At 39.9% G+C, this 17765-nt stretch overlaps 1 protein-coding gene across 1 annotated transcript; it reads left to right on the plus strand.

Moving 5' to 3' along the window:
* Positions 1-250: 250 nt before the first annotated feature.
* On the plus strand, positions 251-15276 carry LY96 (lymphocyte antigen 96). Its single transcript, XM_016216003.2, has 5 exons — positions 251-470; positions 5349-5438; positions 11041-11169; positions 14414-14466; positions 15148-15276. The coding sequence occupies exons 1-5, from the start codon at positions 359-361 to the stop codon at positions 15244-15246; spliced, it is 483 nt and encodes a 160-aa protein (XP_016071489.2). The 5' UTR covers positions 251-358; the 3' UTR covers positions 15247-15276.
* The last annotated feature ends 2489 nt before the right edge of the window (positions 15277-17765 follow it).

Consider the following 17765-nt stretch of genomic DNA (forward strand, 5'->3'; position numbering starts at 1 on the left):
CAGTTGGGATCCTAAAGAAGACCTACAGGCTAGCTTTGTTACTGTTGACTGGGAAATACCTTGTTTTGTTTTTAAAGCTCTGTGCTCTCCTTTGCATCAAGTGTTGGAAAAGAGTATATTCTAAATCATTTTCTTCCCTCCCCTTGCAGGAAATACTCAAATATTACACACACACACACACACACACACACACACACACACACACACACACACACAGAAAAGAGGAAACAGTTGGATTGGAACTTAGAAGTCATGTGACTGATGACTAAGTGAATTTTTTCTGCTTACTGAAAGGGAAGAGCCTGAGGATGAGTTACTGATTCTCCTTGCATTTCTAAAGTTTTGGAGATATTAAATCATGTTTCCACTTATGCTCTTTTCCATGCTGTTTTCTTCCACATGTACTGAACCCAGGGAGCCCCACTGGATCTGCAACTCCTCTGATTTGACCTTTTGGTACACTTATTGCGGTAAGTGCACAGCAACAAGTGGTTGTAGCGGCAACTAGTTCGAGGGTGTGTTTTCACAAGAACCTCACTCTGCTGTGGCTGGGGCATAGGAAATGATCACGTGTTCCAGCTGCTGCTGGCAGCAAGGGTGATGGCTGGTGACTTCCCTGTGTGGGTTATCTCGATACTTCACAGACCTCACCAGTTGTTAACCTAAACTGTTGTGCTTGACCTCCAGCTGCTTCTGTTGTTCTGGGTGGCCAGCTTTCTCCACCTTAAGCCCAAGTTTCAGATTCCTTCCAGTTTTGGCAGAACTGTCTGCCTCTGAGCTTTTGTCTCCAGCCACAAGACTGGTTCTTTTTGAAAAGGAAGAATGGTCCTAGCTGCCTCCTGGAATTGATTATTGCTCTAAGCCAGCGATTTTCAACCGGTGTGCCGCAAGAATTTTTAAAACATGCAGTACCTGACTATTTTAGTCAGGATCACTGACCTCTTTTCCCTTAGACTGTCAAATAAAAAAAATGACAACAGCCAACACAACAACAGCCTTCTGATATAAATGAATTAAAATTATACCTCCTTTTTTGGGTCAGATTAGCAAAAAGTGTATTTCTTGGAGGGCCGCAGGATTGTAGTAATTAGCTTCTGTGTGCCGTGAGATGAAAAAGGTTGAAAATCACTCTTGTAAGCTGTATTTTTTTCAGCACAGTGTTGGAGTGTAATGGAGTGGGTGCTCTGTGGTGCTCTGTGTTTTAGGCTGTGATTTTTGAGGACTCCTAATTGGATATAAGCCTGGTTCTGCCATTTATTAGCTGCGTGACCTTGAGCAAAATCCTTAGCCTCTCTGTCTCAGTTTTTTAATCTGTAAAATGAAAGTGATTTTAGAACCTATTTTACAAGAATTGGTGTGAGGTAAAATTTTTAGCACAGAGATAGATAGAAACAGTCTTGTTTACTTTTTAAAAAAAAAAATATATCTTTATTGATTTCAGAGAGAGGAATGAAGAAGGAGAGAGAAACATCAATGATGAGAGAGCCATTGATCAGCTGCCTCCTATACCCCCTGACAGGGGATTGAGCCTGCAACTCAGGCATGTGCCCTGAGTGGGAATCGAACCGTGACCTCCTGATTCCTAGGTCTAGGCTCAACCGCTGAGCCACGCCCGGCTGGGCTTGATCACTTTTTAAAAAACCAGTCCTACCCTAATGCCATTAACTGGTGTATCACTGCCCAGCCCCACCCTTTCTCTGAAAGAGCAGCTTCAGGGCTTGACCACAGTTTTCTTTGGTACTCTCCACTGCGTTGCTCACCAAGGGTTGGATGTGATATCAGAAGGGCTGAAAGGGAGGCTTACCAAAATATTAGTGCTTTAACATTCTTTTTGGGAAAGGGGATTTGTGGTTTAATCATTTGGAGGAGAATTACAAATGCATGTTAAGTTCTGAGAAGTTCTGCAATGAAGAAACCTATTTATAAGCTCCTGATTTTCAATTGTATTTCATTTTTTGAGTGTGCTTTGGCTATCTTGAGAAACACACCCTGGCAAATGCTAATATAACATTACTTCTGGGGAATTAGCATAATTGACAGGTGTGAGAGCAAGCCCATTCTCATATTTGTGGGTTGTGCTGAATTCCCTCTCAACTTGGCTCTGGAATTTCTCCATCCTGCAGTGTCCATTCACCGCTTCAAGGAAGGCTCCTCAGTCCACTCGGCCCCACATGTTGATTATGCCACCTTCTCTGTGCTAAGGTTCAGAGGGCCTTTATTTATATAACACTTCATATAATAATTAGCTTTCAAGCTCCTAGTAACAATAATTTGATTTTTCTTAAAAAAATATTTTTATTGATTTTTAGAGAGAGAGGAAGAGAGAGGGAGAGAGAGAGAAACATCCATCTGATAGTGAAACATCATTTGACTGCCTCCTGCATGCCCCCTCCCAGGAATTGAGCAGGCAAGCCAGGTACATGCCCTGACTGGGAACCTAATCAGCAACCCTTTGGCGCACAGGACGACGTCGGACCAGCTGAGCCACATAGACTAGAACTGATTTGTTTTTAATTTTTGCTGGAGGATCTTACCTCTTTCTCTCTAATGCTGAGAAATCTGGTGGTCCCTCCCTGCTGCCCCATGGATGTCAGGCCTGAAGGGGGCAAGCTGGGTGCATGGCTACAGCAAATTTGCTGGCCTCCATCCCCACCTCCACTTCACTCCCCCACCTCAGAGAACCCAGCTAAAAGTGTATCCTGGGTGGAAAGCACCGATTCCTTTAGGTATCACTGTGGCCCTTTTTCAGTCTTTTCCGTGTGGATGACTTCCACTTGGCCAAGCTACTGGCATAAACAATGTATCAGTCAGCTCGGGCTGCCATAACGAAACAGCTCAGATTGGGTGGCTCAGACAACAGAAATTTACTTCTTATGGTTCTGGAGGCTGAAAATCCAAGATCAAGGGAGAGAGCAGGTTTGGTTTCCTTCTGAGGTTTTTCTCCTTGGCTTGCAGATGGCCACCTTATTGCTGTGACTTCATATGGCCTTTTCTCTGTGTCACCCCTAAACAACTTAAGTGTCCATTGATGGATGAATTTGTGTGTGTGTGTGCGTGTGTGTATAAAATTCATCCATAAAAAAGAGGAAATCCTACTATTTGTGACAACATGAATAGACCTATAGGCATTATGCTAAATGAAATAAATCAGATATAGACAAACACTGTATCATCTCACTTATATGTGGAATATTAAAAAAAAACACCTCACAGAAAAAGATATCAGAGGCACAGGTTGGGGGAAGTGGGAATTGGAGGAAGATGGTCCAAAGGTGCAAACTTCCAGTTGTAACTAAGTACTAGGGATGTGCAGAACACGATGACTATGGCTAACACTGCTCTATGGTATAGAGGAAAGCTGTTACGAAAGTAGATCCTAAGAGTTCTCATCACAAGGAGAAAAAGTTTTTTCCTGTTTTCTTTCTTTTATTGTATTTATATGAGAAGGTGGATGTTAGTTGAATCTATTATAATAATCATTTTACAATATATGTAATCAAACCATCATGCTGTACACCTTAAACTTATAGTGATGTATGTCAATTATTTCTCAATAAAACTAGAAAAATAGAAAAAACAACAGGTTAAAAAGTCCTAAAATGGAACAAGGAATTTTATAAAAATATGTTTTGGGGAGTATTTTCCCCCTCACACATAGTTTAAAGTGATTTAATAGCTCCAATCTGCATCTATTGAGATGATTATGTAATTTTTACCCTTCATTCTATTAATGTGATGTATCATATTGATTGACTTTCATTTGTTGAACTGATACAGTTCTAATAATCTGGTTAGTATTTAACAGGAAAGGAGTAAAGGGAAGACTAGATAATATAGACATGCCATTTATACAGCTTTGCTAATTTAACACTCCAAGTGTGTTCCCCACTGATCGATGAGGAAAGGGACTGCACAAAAGCAGTTTAAGTGCATGCTCAATAATGTCTGAGTGATGTGGGAAGGTGTTTGTCTGTCAATCACATCCCGAAACAGGTAATTGGCCAGAATGGGCATGGCCACTGCAAGGGCAGGAAACCTGAGTATTTCAACTTCTGAACAAAGGAGCGCCTGCCTGTTCTTGGTTTTTGCTTTCTTGGTTCTTGCCTCCCCTGCTTGCCAGTGCTTCTGTGACTCCTGTTGCAGGGGATGTGCTCCCCTGCATTCTCCCACGTGGCTCATGGCCATGTGCGACCCACACAATGGACTGATGGACTTAATTAACCTAAATGCTGAACTGGACCCTCTGCAACATGGAATGGACACTCTCGGCACTGGCCTTGCTTTCGCTCTCCTGGGACCCCAGCTGCCTCTCTTTCAGGACTGGGTTAAGGGGCATGGGACTTTACAACTCGAGAAATGTAACTCCATGCAAATAAAGCCTTTTACCACTTCTCATTCTTCCATGGGGGCTTCTGAAAATGCTTATTTCAGAGGTACCCCAAGAACCTCACGCCCACTCGTATCTGGGAAATCTGGCCTATTAGTTTCTCCTGCAACAGAGCCATCCTTGCATCAAAGAAATAAATCCCACGTGATCATGGCCCTTTTAATGTGTTGTTAAATTCAGCTTGCCAGTATTTTGTTGATGATTTTTGCATTTATTTCTATCAGGGATATTGACCTGTGGTTTTATTTTTTTGTGCTGTCTTTGTCTGGCTTTGGTATCAGAGTAATTCTGGGCTCATAAAATGAGTTTGGAAGTGTTTCCTCCATTTTAATTTTTTTGAAAAGTTTGAGAAGGATTGGTGTTAATTCTTATTTAAATTTTGGTAGAATCTGCCTGTGAAGTCGTCTGGTCCTGGGCTTTTCTTTGTTGGGAAAATTTTGATTATTTATTCAGTCTCCATACTACTTTGAGGTCTGTCTCAGCTTTCTATTTCTTCAGTCCTCTGGGGATCCCCCTTGGAAAATTTGGGAGTCTGGATGTATGAACCAACCTTTTCCCTCCTGAGTGAAGCTGGAGGCTAGTGGATTTCCCCTCCCTGACTTTGCTGTGCTGGGCACAGGCTCTCTGTTGAGAGAGTGTCCTGAATCTCCCTACCAGCTTCAGTGAGTCTGGATTCAAGTTCTCCTGAGACATAGGAAACTTTCAATTAGTTTATGATTTCTCCCAAAGGGAATTTGTCCATGAATTGTTGCTGAATTTGAGTATTTGTGGGGGGAAGAAGGGTCTTGGACTTCCTACTCTGCCTTCTTGCTGACATCACTGCTCTGGGGAGGGAGATATTTTTAACCACCCTCAGTTTTTCTCATTATACACTTTTAATGCTAAAGGTATCGTTTGGGGGCTGAATTTTAGAATACTTTATTTATTGGAAATAATTTATTGACATCTTTATTCCACTTAGATCACATGGAATATCCGATTTTGATAAAAACTGAACCCTGTGTACAATTGATGGGAAGCAAAGGATATTTGCATATTTTCTATATTCCAAGTAAGTCCAAAGTTTTGTTTTTTATAGATCAGTTAAAAGAGTTCAAGAAATATCAGTGACAAATAATTGTGTTCCAAATGTACATGTATTAGTTTTCTATTGTTATATAACAAATGACCACAATCTTAATACTTCAAAACAGTACACATTTATTATCTCATAGTCTTTCTATGTCAGTAGGCTGGGCATTCCTTCGCCTTGCCTGCTCAGGAACTCCCACAAGGTTGCAGAAAAGCTGTCTGCCAGGACTGCGGTCTCTTTGGAAGGCTCAAATAGGGAAGGACCCACTTCAGTTCTCATGTGGTTATTGACAGTATTCAGTTCCTGTCTGGCTGTTGGCCCAGTCTTTTCTTTCTTTCCTTCTTTCCTTCTTTCCTTCTTTCCTTCTTTCTTTCTTTCTTTCTTTCTTTCTTTCTTTCTTTCTTTCTTTCTTTCTTTCTTTCTTTCTTTCTTTCTTTCTTTCTTTCCTTCCTTCCTTCCTTCCTTCCTTCCTTCCTTCCTTCCTTCCTTCCTTCCTTCCTTCCTTCCTTCCTTCCTTCCTTCCTTCCTTCCTTCCTTCCTTCCTTTCCTTCTTTCCTTTCTTTCTTTCTTTCTTTCTTTCTTTCTTTCTTTCTTTCTTTCTTTCTTTCTTTCTTTCTTTCTTTCTTTCTTTCTTTCTTTCTTTCTTTCTTTCTTTCTTTCTTTCTTTCTTTCTTTCTTTCCTCTCTCTCTCTCTCTCCCTCTCTCTCTCTCTCACATCCCTCCCTCCTTCCCTCCCTCCCTCCTTCTTTTTCTTTTTATTTATTTATTAAATATATCTTTATTGATTTCAGAGAGAGGAAAGAAGAGGGAGAGAGATAGAAACATCAATGATGAGAGAGTCATTGATTGAGCCCACAACCTAGGCATGTGCCCTGACCAGGAATCGAACCCCGATCGCCTGGATCCTAGGTTGACGCTCAACCACTGAGCCATGCCTGGCCAGGCTCTTCTTTCTTTTTCTAAAAAAATATTTATTGAATTCAGAGAGAGGAAAAGAGAGGGAGAGAGAAACATCAATGATGAGAGAGAGCCATTGATCGCCTGCCTCCTGCACATTCCCCATTGGGGGTCTAGCCCACAACCCCAGGCATGTGTCCTGACTGGGAATTGAACTGCAATCACCTGGATCATAGGTTGATGCTCAACTGCTGAGCCATGCCTGCCAGGCTGGCTGTTGGCCTCTTTTCAACATGGCTTATTGCTTCATCAAAGTCAGCAAGGGGGACATAACAAGATAGAGGTCACAATCTTATGAACCTAATCATGGAAGTGTCACTCTATCAACTTGGCTTTACCTATCTGTTAGAAGCAAGTTACCAGGCTCACACTCATGGGGAGAGGATTACATAATGGCATGGGTAAAAATGGAAATAGCTTGAGACTTCTAAAAATTTACTAGGTATATTCTTTGTCATTAGCTATTCAACTGATAAGTAAAGTTGGGTTTCCAGTAGTTAAAGATCTGTGTATGAGCAAGCCAGGACATCTTTTCCTAAAGGTAACCTTTCTCTTTTGTTGTTGTTTGTTTGTTGATTTATTTTTAAAAAAATTATTTTATTTTTTCCATCACCATTTATCCCCTCTATCCCCTCTTTTACCTCCACCCACTGCCCTCTCCCCTGAAATCACCACACTGTTGTCTATATCCATGAGTTCTCTCTCTCCCTTTTTTTCTTTTTTGCTCAATCCCTCTACCTCCCCACCCCCAGAGCTGTCTGTCTGCTCTCTATCTATGAGTATGTCTCTATTTTGCTTGGTAATTCAGTTTGTTCATTAAATTCCACATCTGAGTGAAATCACATGATACTTGTTTTTCTCTGACTAGCTTATTTCACTTAGCGTAATGTTCTCCAAGTCCATCCATACTGTCGCAAAGGGTAGAATTTTATTCATTTTTATGGCAGAGTAGTATTCCATTGTATAAATGTACCACATCCTTTTTATCCACTCATCTACTGATGGACACTTGGACTGCTTCCAAATCTTGGCTGTTGTAAACAATGCTGCAGTGAATATATGGGTGCATATATTCTTTCAAATTAGTGTTTTGGGTGTCTTTGGATAAATTCCCAGAAGAGGAATCACTGGGTCATAAGGCAGACCCATTTTTAATTTTTTGCGGTAACTCCACACTGCTTTCCACAGCGGCTGCACCAGTGTGCATTCCCACCAGCAGTGCACAAGGGTTCCCTTTTCCCCACATCCTCACCAGCACTTGTTGCTTGTTGATTAAAAAAAAAATGAGATGATGGGATAAAAAATACAATGTTTTTTGTTTTTCGTTGTCTTGTTTTTCCTCTCTATGATTTTACTTGTCATCAGCTTAGTAAACACTAAATTGGGTCATGGCAATAGCACTGGGCTGGATCTGAGTGTTTGGGAAAACACATAAGACCTTTATCGTCTCTTGCCAGTCAGCTCTGTTGCGTGAAGTACTAGGATCCCAGGAACTTCAGTTCTCACCCTCCTCCTTGCCATTATTGTTTCTTCATCATCTACATTCTTGCTTGAATTTGGAGCTTATGCTTTACTAAGTGCTTTCACATATGTAAGCTTAAATAAAGAGTCCCCCGATTTTAGTTATCCATGTTACAGGAAAAGAGGTAGCTGCGAACCCAGAAATGATAGGCAATAAACTCCAAATTTAATAGTTCAATCTGCACTTGCACATGTTGTTTCTGCTTTCACTTATTCACTGAAAAATGCATAGCATATTTCAAGGATTCTGATAAGTACTGTGAATTTATTGATAAATAAGACATTCTCTTGACCTTCAAGACTCTCCCAGGGCAATAGGAGGGACAGCCTGTAGATAACATGGGCTGGCAGGTGAGGTGGCAGCCTGAGGCTCAGCGACAGCACAGAGCAGAGAACAATCGACACTGTTCCCTCCACTGTCTTGGACAAGGGTGAAAGAAATACTTTTTTTCTCTCTCTGAATTTTTGCCTGGCTAAAAGCTTTACAATTTCTTCCTCTTTTCTCAGGTTTTGTTTTCTGGTTCATGTGGTGTGCTTCACACCTAGATGTTTGGCAGAAGTGGTTATTGGCATAATGAGTGACCTAGTTTTCAAGCAAACCCCTTGCCCTGACACACAGGAAGCAAGTTGTATCCTTCCAGGCCCACGTAATAATAATAATACAATACGGCATTCCTCAGGCTTCTCTGAAAAGCAGATACCAAGAAGGAATTAGACATCCAGGGGATCTATCGGGAGGAAATGCTGGAGAACAATAATGGGAAGAGGATGCCCGAGCAGGCAAGGAGAGGGTTCAGAGCGAGGTGCAGAGCTGACACCTTCGAAATGAGAGAGGGAAGGAAGGAGAATTTGGTAAGATGGTCATCAAACCAAACAGCATTCCTGAGATCCTCTCAGCCAGGTCAATGGGGAGCCTTAGAGCAAAGACTACCTGTCACAAGTGTTCCATGACAGGGAGGAGTAGGCTGGCTCTGTGTCCTTGTAGTGCTTGGTTGTTAGAGGAGCGACTGACTTGCTGGGGGCTGGCCTCTGGGTGAGAAGGCTATGGGGGTGCAGCAGCAGCTGGGGTAGTCTGCCAACTACCTTCCTCCCAGCAGGTTCTTTGGAGGGAAGGTTTGAGTAGTGTACCTCCATGGTCACCACAGACACCTTAGTCATTCACTGAGTATGACATTTATGTCATATTATATTAATTTACCAACAAAATAATTATTCAGTTATATTTTTTATAGAGCTTTGCAATTATGACCCGAGTTTCCCTAGAATATACTAGAATGTCTGTGTAAAGTGTGGGGCCACATTATAGAACTCAACCTTGTTTTTATGGTGCTATCTCTACCTCTATTCAGTAAGGGCTGTAAGTATAAATTGAATAAAAAATAGGTAGGAAATAGAAATTATTTGTTTTGAGACTTTATAGCCTTGCTAGTAAATTATTTGACAAATAAAGCTGGACCATAAACCTCCCTGAAAATCATTTCTGGTAGTTCCTGGAGTTGTTTTAGGTGACAGCCACTGGTTTCTTATCTCTCACTCCAACATCCACATTAATATCCTTGGCCTGCTGAGCCAAGCAAGTGGTACCTCACTTTGACCATTTGTCATGTGCCTCACATGACCACACTCAAGATGTAGACCACTGAGATGTCAAAACAAGAAACTTCCTTTCTTGGAGTCATTGGAGACCAGGAACATGCTGTGTCCCATGCAGCAAAGGAAGAATGTTCCTTGTCCTGCCTTGTCCCTGGACACCCAGCAGTACTGCTGTGTGCCTGTGTCTCAGGGATTTCTCATGAAAATAGCTCTTCAGCTTCTGCCCACATCCATGCTTTTGGAGAGGTTCAGGCTAAAGTCCATGGACTGTACCGTGGGACCATTGTTTGAAGCACACCCTGTTATGTTCTTTATACTACTTTACCCTGTAAGTAGAGAAGTGGAGACAAATTAGGAAGTTGGGTGGTGCCTTAGGCTCACATTAAGGAGGGCCTGCATTAAGACCATGATAATGGTATGAAATGGAGGCTAGAAAGATTTATCGGGATTGGGAATTCTAGTGCTGATCTGCTGATGAAGATCAGGGAATCCATTTAGGATCTGTAGGGTGAGGTGATGGGGAACATTTGAATAGAGATATTGAATGCATATATGAGAGTGCTCAGGAGAAAGTTGAGACTAAAGATGACCATTTGGGAATTAGCATCCTATGTGGTACTTAAGGCCAGGGAGAGTGTGCAGAGTAAATATTGAGGAAAACTGAGGATAGAACCATAAGGAAGAGGAGTCAATGAACGAGACTGAGAAGGCGCCAGAGAGGTCAAATGACATCTAGAGAAGAGTGGGAGCACCAACACCAAACAAAGGAGAGCTTTGAGGAAGGAGCTGACGGTTCTGTTACCCATAGCCAAGTTCAAGTTAAAGATGGAAAACGTTTCCTTTGGTTATGGCTACAATCAATGAGTCATGGTGACCTTATTAGGAAAATATTTTCAATGAGGTGATGGTTACAATAAACTATTGTCATTATAAAATAGACTGTACATCTTTTCCATTTGGGCCAACTGAATAACTTACAAGAATTGAGCCAAACATATTGTTTACTGGCTCTTTCCATGTTAACTGGTAATAGGGAGACCATGAGGAAATAATAAGTAGCTCATACACCTAAGTTTTAATCAAAAGGTTTAATTTTTTTCTCTGAGAAATCTTTTGTCAAAACTACTAAAAAATAGGCATGAGTTGATTATTGCCACTTCCTTTCCTTTCTTTGCACTTCCTAGCAGGACTGGAGCTGGGACAGAAAATTTTATATCTTTATTTGAGTTTTCTCAAAAAAGCCCCACGGGTTTCTCTGCTTTTAGGCATAGCACATAATTCCTACTGTGGAATATTCTACTTGGTTACAATGCACTAGTTACCCTCTCAAAACTCCAGTTTTCTCATCTACAGAACAAGGATCGCAATACCCACATTATAGGTAGTTGTGATGATTAAATGAAATAATGTTGGAAAAACACAGGGCATATTTTAAGTATATAATAAATGTTAATTATTTATAAAATAATCTCTTATTTAAGGGACTAATGGGATTTTTTTTCTCTTTAAGGAAGAGATATAAAAAAATTATATTTCAATCTATATTTATCCTATAACTCCTTAAATTTTCCGGTGCGCCAAGAAGTTGTTTGCCGAGGATCTGATGATGAGTTTTCTTTTTGTAGAGCTCTAAAGGGAGGTAAGTATTTAATTTATATTACTCTCAGAATCGAATAGAATACTTCATGAGAATGTTATGAAAATTAAATACACTGAAAATGTGAAGTTCCTTTTCTGATGATAACTTTTTATTTCCATTCAAAGTTGTTTTTGTTTTTTTAATCCTCACCAGAGGATATTTTTTCCATTCCTTTTTCAGAGAGAGTGGGAGGGAGAGAGAGAGAAACATCGATGTGAGAGAGACACATTGATTGGTTGCCTCCCACATGCACCCCGACCAGGGCTGGGGATGGAGCCTGCAACAGACCTACGTGCCCTTGGTTGCAATTGAACCCGGGGCCCTTCAGTCCGAAGGCCAACATTTAACCACTGAGCCAAACTGGCTAAGGCTCAAAGTTTTTACTTTTAGCAGTTTAAACAACATTTTACAATTATGTTACTGAGTTATTATTAAGATGACACATGACTGTGTTTGAGGGATATTAAATTTTTTACCTTGTTCAGATTAATATTACACATTTACACTTGGTTATAGTTCTCTGTTTCTAAACATTACATTTGTTATTTTTCGTAGACACTCACCAGATTTTACTACGCAGCTACATTGGTTTCTTCAGTGTCTTCCCCTCTCTTTTCCATCCTGGAATTTTTCACAGAATCATAAAATTTCAGAGTTTAAGATCTTAAAGTCACTTATTACAAACTCATGAATTTTTCTTAATAATATTTAAACAAGTATTTTAGATAGTATAAAATATTATAAATGTCATGCTGTCACATTACCAAAAATTGGGAAGTATACACAAGAAAGAAGTCACAGAATCATATTTCTAAAGTCATTTTGGAGTATTTCCTCTGCATATTTTCATCTATGCATATTGTTTATGTAGTTGTAAGTATACTTTACTACAATTTAAAAAATTTATTTAAATTTTTTGACTAGAGAACCGCATGCCCGTGGTTCAAAAATCATAGTATAAACATTTCCCAGTGAAAGACCTCCCTTAGTGGATGATGCCCTGGTTCACTTAACCATTCTCCTATTGGACATTTAGTGTCCTGGTATTTGTACTGTTATAAATAATGTTGTAATTAATATGTTTCTGTATATAAATTTTCTCATATTTTAGATTTGAATATTCCCATGTTCAGAAGAAGGAGTTATGGATAACTCCCAGGGAGATTTCTAAGCTTAATGGCTTTAGTATATTCATGCTTTTATTCACATAAGACCAAACTGCTTTTCTAAAGGATTGTACCAATTTATACCTGTACCACCAGCAAGGTATAAGTATAGTGGATTAATCTCTGTCTTGTTAACATTGGGTATTATCATTTAAAAAAAAATAAGTTTAGCCCGGCTGGGCGTGGCTCAGTGGTTGAGCGTCGACCTGGGATCCAGGCGATCCGGGTTTGATTACCGGTCAGGGCACATGCCCGGGTTGTGGGCTGCAGCCGATCAATGACTCTCTCATCACTGATGTTTCTATCTCTCTATCCCTCTCCTTTCCTCTCTCTGAAGTCAATAAAGATATATTAAAAAAAAATAAAATAAAAAAATAAAAAATAAATTAAAAAAAGTTTAAAAAAACTTTATTAGGAAAAAATGTATACTTTAATTATTTTATTGACATTTTTATTATTATTGAAGTTAAATTCTAGGATGTGTCAGACTGAACCCAGCCTGCCTGCTTCTTCCCTTCCTCCTTCCTTCCCTTCCACAAACATCTGTTGAACCTAGTCTGAGCATGTAACGACTTAGGCTTTTATGATCCAAAGTTGCATGACAGGGTCTCCCTCCTCAGAAGTCCTCTGTTCTGGGAAGGACAGTCATGGTCATGGGACAAAAATGACAATAAAATGTCATAAAAGCTAATAGAATTAAATGTTCTTAGTTTTAACTATATACATACTTATCAATTTACTGTGACAGAAAAACTCAGATAAGGCTTCAGAGAGTATTTTATTAGAGCCTTGAATCAGAAAGCAAAAAGGAAGGATGTTCCCTGGAAAGGAAACAGCATATGCAGACACATCTAGCCATGTGACAATATGGCTTATTTGGCGAGTAGCTTTTTTTTGTAGCTTGAGCAGAATGTGCTTGTGGGAAAATTGCTGGGGGTGAGCCCAGAACAGGGGGCAGGAGCAAGCATGTAAGTCATGTGCAAAATACTGGCCTGCAGCCTGTCGACAGTGGGTTGGAACGCCCCATGGAGATGTCCATTTCTGCAGATAACTAGCGTCCATATGGAAGGAGGTGGGGGTTGGTTGGCAGGAAACTTGGGTGGAAGGAAGAGCAGCGGGGAGGCTGGGAGAGACCATGAGGGCAGAACAAAGATGGTTGTCCTGGAGAAAAGGGGAGGAGACAGAGAACATATTGGGAGACAGAATTGGCAGAACATGCTGACTGATTTGATGTGGCAGGCAAAGATGAGGTAAGATCAAGAACCATTTGAGGGTGGGTGACTGGATGGATGGAAGTGCCATTATCTGAAATGATGTGTGCCAAAGAAGGGGCAATTCTTAAAGATGATGAGTTCTGATTTGGGCATGTTGAGTTCAAGGTAATTTTTTTAAACTTTCAAAGAAACATGTCCATCTAACAGCTGACTATATGGGCCCAGAGCTGAGGACATTCTGATTTAAGAAACATCGATGCTATCAAGAGACCCTTGAAAGTTTGGGACTCAAATTCATATCATACATATCTACTTTTAAAAATAACTTCCCTTTTCTATTATACCCTGCTAAAGTAGTAGCAATATTAAATATGCACATATATTACTTGGGCTGAAGGATATTAAGCACTTGCTTGTTCATCACTCATTCACTACTGAGACCAGTGGGCCTTAAAGTTTGCATCCCTGCTCTGGCCTGTGTGGATCAGTTGGTTGAGCATCCTCCCATGCAATCAGGGGTCACCAGTTCAATTCCCTGTCAGGGCACATTCCAGGGTTGCCCTCTCCGCAATGGATGTTTCTCTCTCTCTTTCTTCCTCTCCCTTTCTCTCTCTCTAAAAAAATCAATAAAAAAATATTTTAAAAAAAGTTTGCATCTCCTCATGCTGGTCCTAAGAGAGGCTTGTGGTGGCAGAGGAGCCACAGGAGAATCAGAGCCAGGGTATAAGACTTATTACTTCTCTACAATTTTGTTTGGCGCTGCTGCTGCCAGTAGTGAAAGTGTCAAAGGTACACACAGTACTACCCTCCCTCCCCCCCAAAAAGTCACCTAGTGATTGCCATGTTTTTGTGTTTTGTTTGCAGAGACTGTGAATACAACAGTGTCATTCTCCTTCAGGGGCATACGATTCTCTAAGGTATTGTCCAAGAGTCATTTTGTACTTTCTTAACCATTGGCAGTAACAGAATTTGAATAAGCAATTTGTAGCTTCTAAAAACCGATATTCAAGATTTTTTTTCTACTTTTATTTGGTTTTGGGTATTTTTGCGATTTCTTCTTTCTGAAGAATATGGAAACATAAAAAAGTTACACGAAAGAAAGCTCTTTTTCACTTCATGTTTTTCCTCTGACCTCCATGGCTAAAAGTAATCAAGCGCTCATTATTAATATGTTGCATGATTTTTGGTTGAAAACATTGTCCGACCGCTGTCTAGAATGCCATAGCCACCTTCATGAATGATAACCATGTGATTTTAGATGTTTGCTTTAGATACATAGCAATGAAATTTTGTATGTTTCACTTTTGGTGACTATTTAAAAGTAAACTTTTACTGATTTTGTTCACAAATGATATCTAATGTTTGAAAATCTCGTAGGCTAGTCTCAAAAAGTAGTTTAAAAACATCCTCTCATAATTGGGAAATAAACGTTTGCTGAATTCAGACATGCAAAATTTCGTCTCATGAGAAAACTGAGAAAATGATAACCAATGCAATTTAAATGGTTTCCTCCTACTAAGAAAAAATTCTGATAAAAGTCTTACAAAATAGAAGCACCTAACATTTTATGTTACTTGTGTTTCTTATTCTCGTTTTAGGGACGGTACCAATGTGTTGTGGAAGCCATCACCGGGAATACTGGAGAAATGCTCTTCTGTTTGAATTTTACCATCATACACTACTCTGGTTTCAATTAGAATAAATCGAGTATATTTTTATTTTTCAAAGGTTTTACTCTTCACTTAATTCCCTTCATTCCCTTAATTCCTCCCCTCCCAATGTATTAGTTTGGCAGAGCCACCAAAACAAATAACACTTATGGTTTAGTGGTTCATGTGGCCACGCCGCGTTGTAAGGGAGGCTGGGAAAAGCAGCCTTAGTGAACCTGGAGGCCTGTTACTATAGATGGAGTGAGTGGATATAGGGGCCCTAGTGGTCTCTGGCAGAACACCAAACCCGATTACAGCGGTACATTAATTAGGGAGATTATTTGATTGGTATCTATCTACTACATTACACTGTGATCTCTACAAGATCAGGGATCCTATCTGGTTTGGCTCACCATTGTATTCTCATCTTCTATCCCAGTGCCTGGTACATAGTAGGACCTCAATACAAGGGTGGGCAAAGGTAGGTTAATAATAATAAATACAGTAATAAATAAATAAATGAATGAATGAATGAATAAATAAATAAATAAAACAAGAATAAACTGTGTTTCATGTCCTCACAACTGTAAACCTGCTTTTGCCAACTCCTGTATATGTTTGTTGAATGAATGAATGAATATATTTGGTCTCTATTTTCCCCATCTCACACTTGACACTCTAGCTAGACCAAATCACGTGTGTTTGCCTGGTAAAGTATTCATTAATTATTAAACAAAAAGGTCTTAGGTAATCTGGTATGCAAAAACAGTCATCACACTGTTTAAATTTCTTTGATGATTTTTCAGGTTATACATATTTTCACATATTTCCATTTATATTTCTTGTTCTGAGATTTGACGTGACCAGTTCTAGCAACATCCCTTGAGGTGCACTAACTGCTTAACACGGTAGGTTTCAGTTGATGCAGTAGATCCAAGTCAGGCAGCACACTTAGGGCCTTGCTTGGTGAGCAGAAGAATGGAGAGTGATGCTTGAATGAGGGCATTCCTGCATTTACCTGAGTGCAGTGTCTCACACCTGAGCTTGCCACAGGAGTTGGGAATAAAGAGCTAAAGGTCACATTCTCTGTAGAATCTGGAGGGCTGGTGTGACATTGTGATTTATAATAAATATATATTTAGTCTTCACCCCCCTTTCTGGCACAGAGCTTCTAAAACCCTTGGAATTTCTTAAGTGAAAAGAGCTATAACGATGTTTTGATTCTCATAATAAACTCCTTTCAACAACACTTGAGTTTATGTTCATGAGCTGGTTTTTGGAAAACCCCTGGGATGAGAGCTGGCTGCCAGGCAAATCGGCCAAGCGGTTAGATTGGAACTTTGAGCCCCACTGCCTCCCCTCTGAGTAAGGGAAAGGGACTGGAGGTTGAATTGATCACTGAAGGCCAATGATTTCATCAATCATGCCTATATAATGAAGCCTCCATGAAACCCCAAAAGGACTGGGTCTGGAGAGTTCCCAGGGTGGTGGACCAGCATCTATCCACATGCCAGACCCCTAACTCCACTGGGACAGAAGCTCCTTTGTTTGTCCCGTCTGGTGTATCTCTTCATCTGGCTGTTGATTTGTATCCTTTAATATCCTTTGTAATAAACTGGTCATGTAGTAAGAAAACTGGTTTCCTGAGTTCTGTGAGCCCCCCTAACAAATAAATAGAACCCAAGGAAGGGGTCACGGGAACTTCTGATTTCTAGGCAATGGGTCAGAAGCACAGGCCAGAAGTACCTGTCATTGCAATTGGCAACTGAAGTGGTGCAGTCATAGGGACTGAGCCCTTAATCTGTGGAATCTGATGCTATCTCTAGGTAGATAGTGTCAGAATGGAGTTCAGTTTGTGGGCACTGGGTCCATGTCCTCGGAGAATTGCGTTAATTGCTTGGTGGTATAGAAAAACATATCATAGATGGTATTTTAAATTTCTATTTACAGAAATATCTAAGAGTTTTAGCAGTCAATAAAATTAATGTTGCAGTGATAAATGAATCAGTTTACTGAAGATGGTGTTAATGATGGCCAACCCACCCATAATCACCCAGTCACACCAACCAGCACCAGGTACAGATGTTTTGCTTATCATATATTAAGTGATAATAACATAAAAATATAAAATATATTTAATAAGGACACAATGAATGAAGCTATATGAAAAAATTAAAATATAATGTGAGGGTGGTGGGATTTAGATATTATACTATTTTTAACATTTTAAAAAATACTATTATCGTATTATTGCTAATGAAGCTAAACCATATTACCATTACTTTCACCAAACCATAACCACCCGAAACAATTCCATTAGCAATGCCCTTTTAAAAATATATAGGACCTATAAGATATTATTGGTAAGAGAGAAAAGAAGAGAGGACTGTTTTAACTATAAGCAAGTATGTGGCCAATGTGCGGAAGACACGTCTTCCTGTATAAGACTCAAATATAATTCTGAAAGCCAAGAGAGGAAGCAATAATTCAAGTGAAAGGAAGTGAAGAGCTTCTATTTCCTTAGCATTCATGAGCAGGCCTGATATGGACATTAGTGCTAATGAGAA

This window comes from Miniopterus natalensis, chromosome 16, assembly GCF_054644295.1.
Source record: "Miniopterus natalensis isolate mMinNat1 chromosome 16, mMinNat1.hap1, whole genome shotgun sequence".
Classification (NCBI taxonomy): Eukaryota; Metazoa; Chordata; class Mammalia; order Chiroptera; family Miniopteridae; genus Miniopterus; species Miniopterus natalensis.

Coding starts and splice junctions, on each gene's coding strand:
- LY96 (XM_016216003.2), top strand. CDS start 359: ATGTTTCCACTTATGCTCTTTTCCATGCTGTTTTCTTCCACATGTACT. Junction 471..5,348: donor CTTTTGGTACACTTATTGCG/GTAAGTGCACAG, acceptor TATTCCACTTAG/ATCACATGGAATATCCGATT. Junction 14,467..15,147: donor GGGGCATACGATTCTCTAAG/GTATTGTCCAAG, acceptor TTCTCGTTTTAG/GGACGGTACCAATGTGTTGT.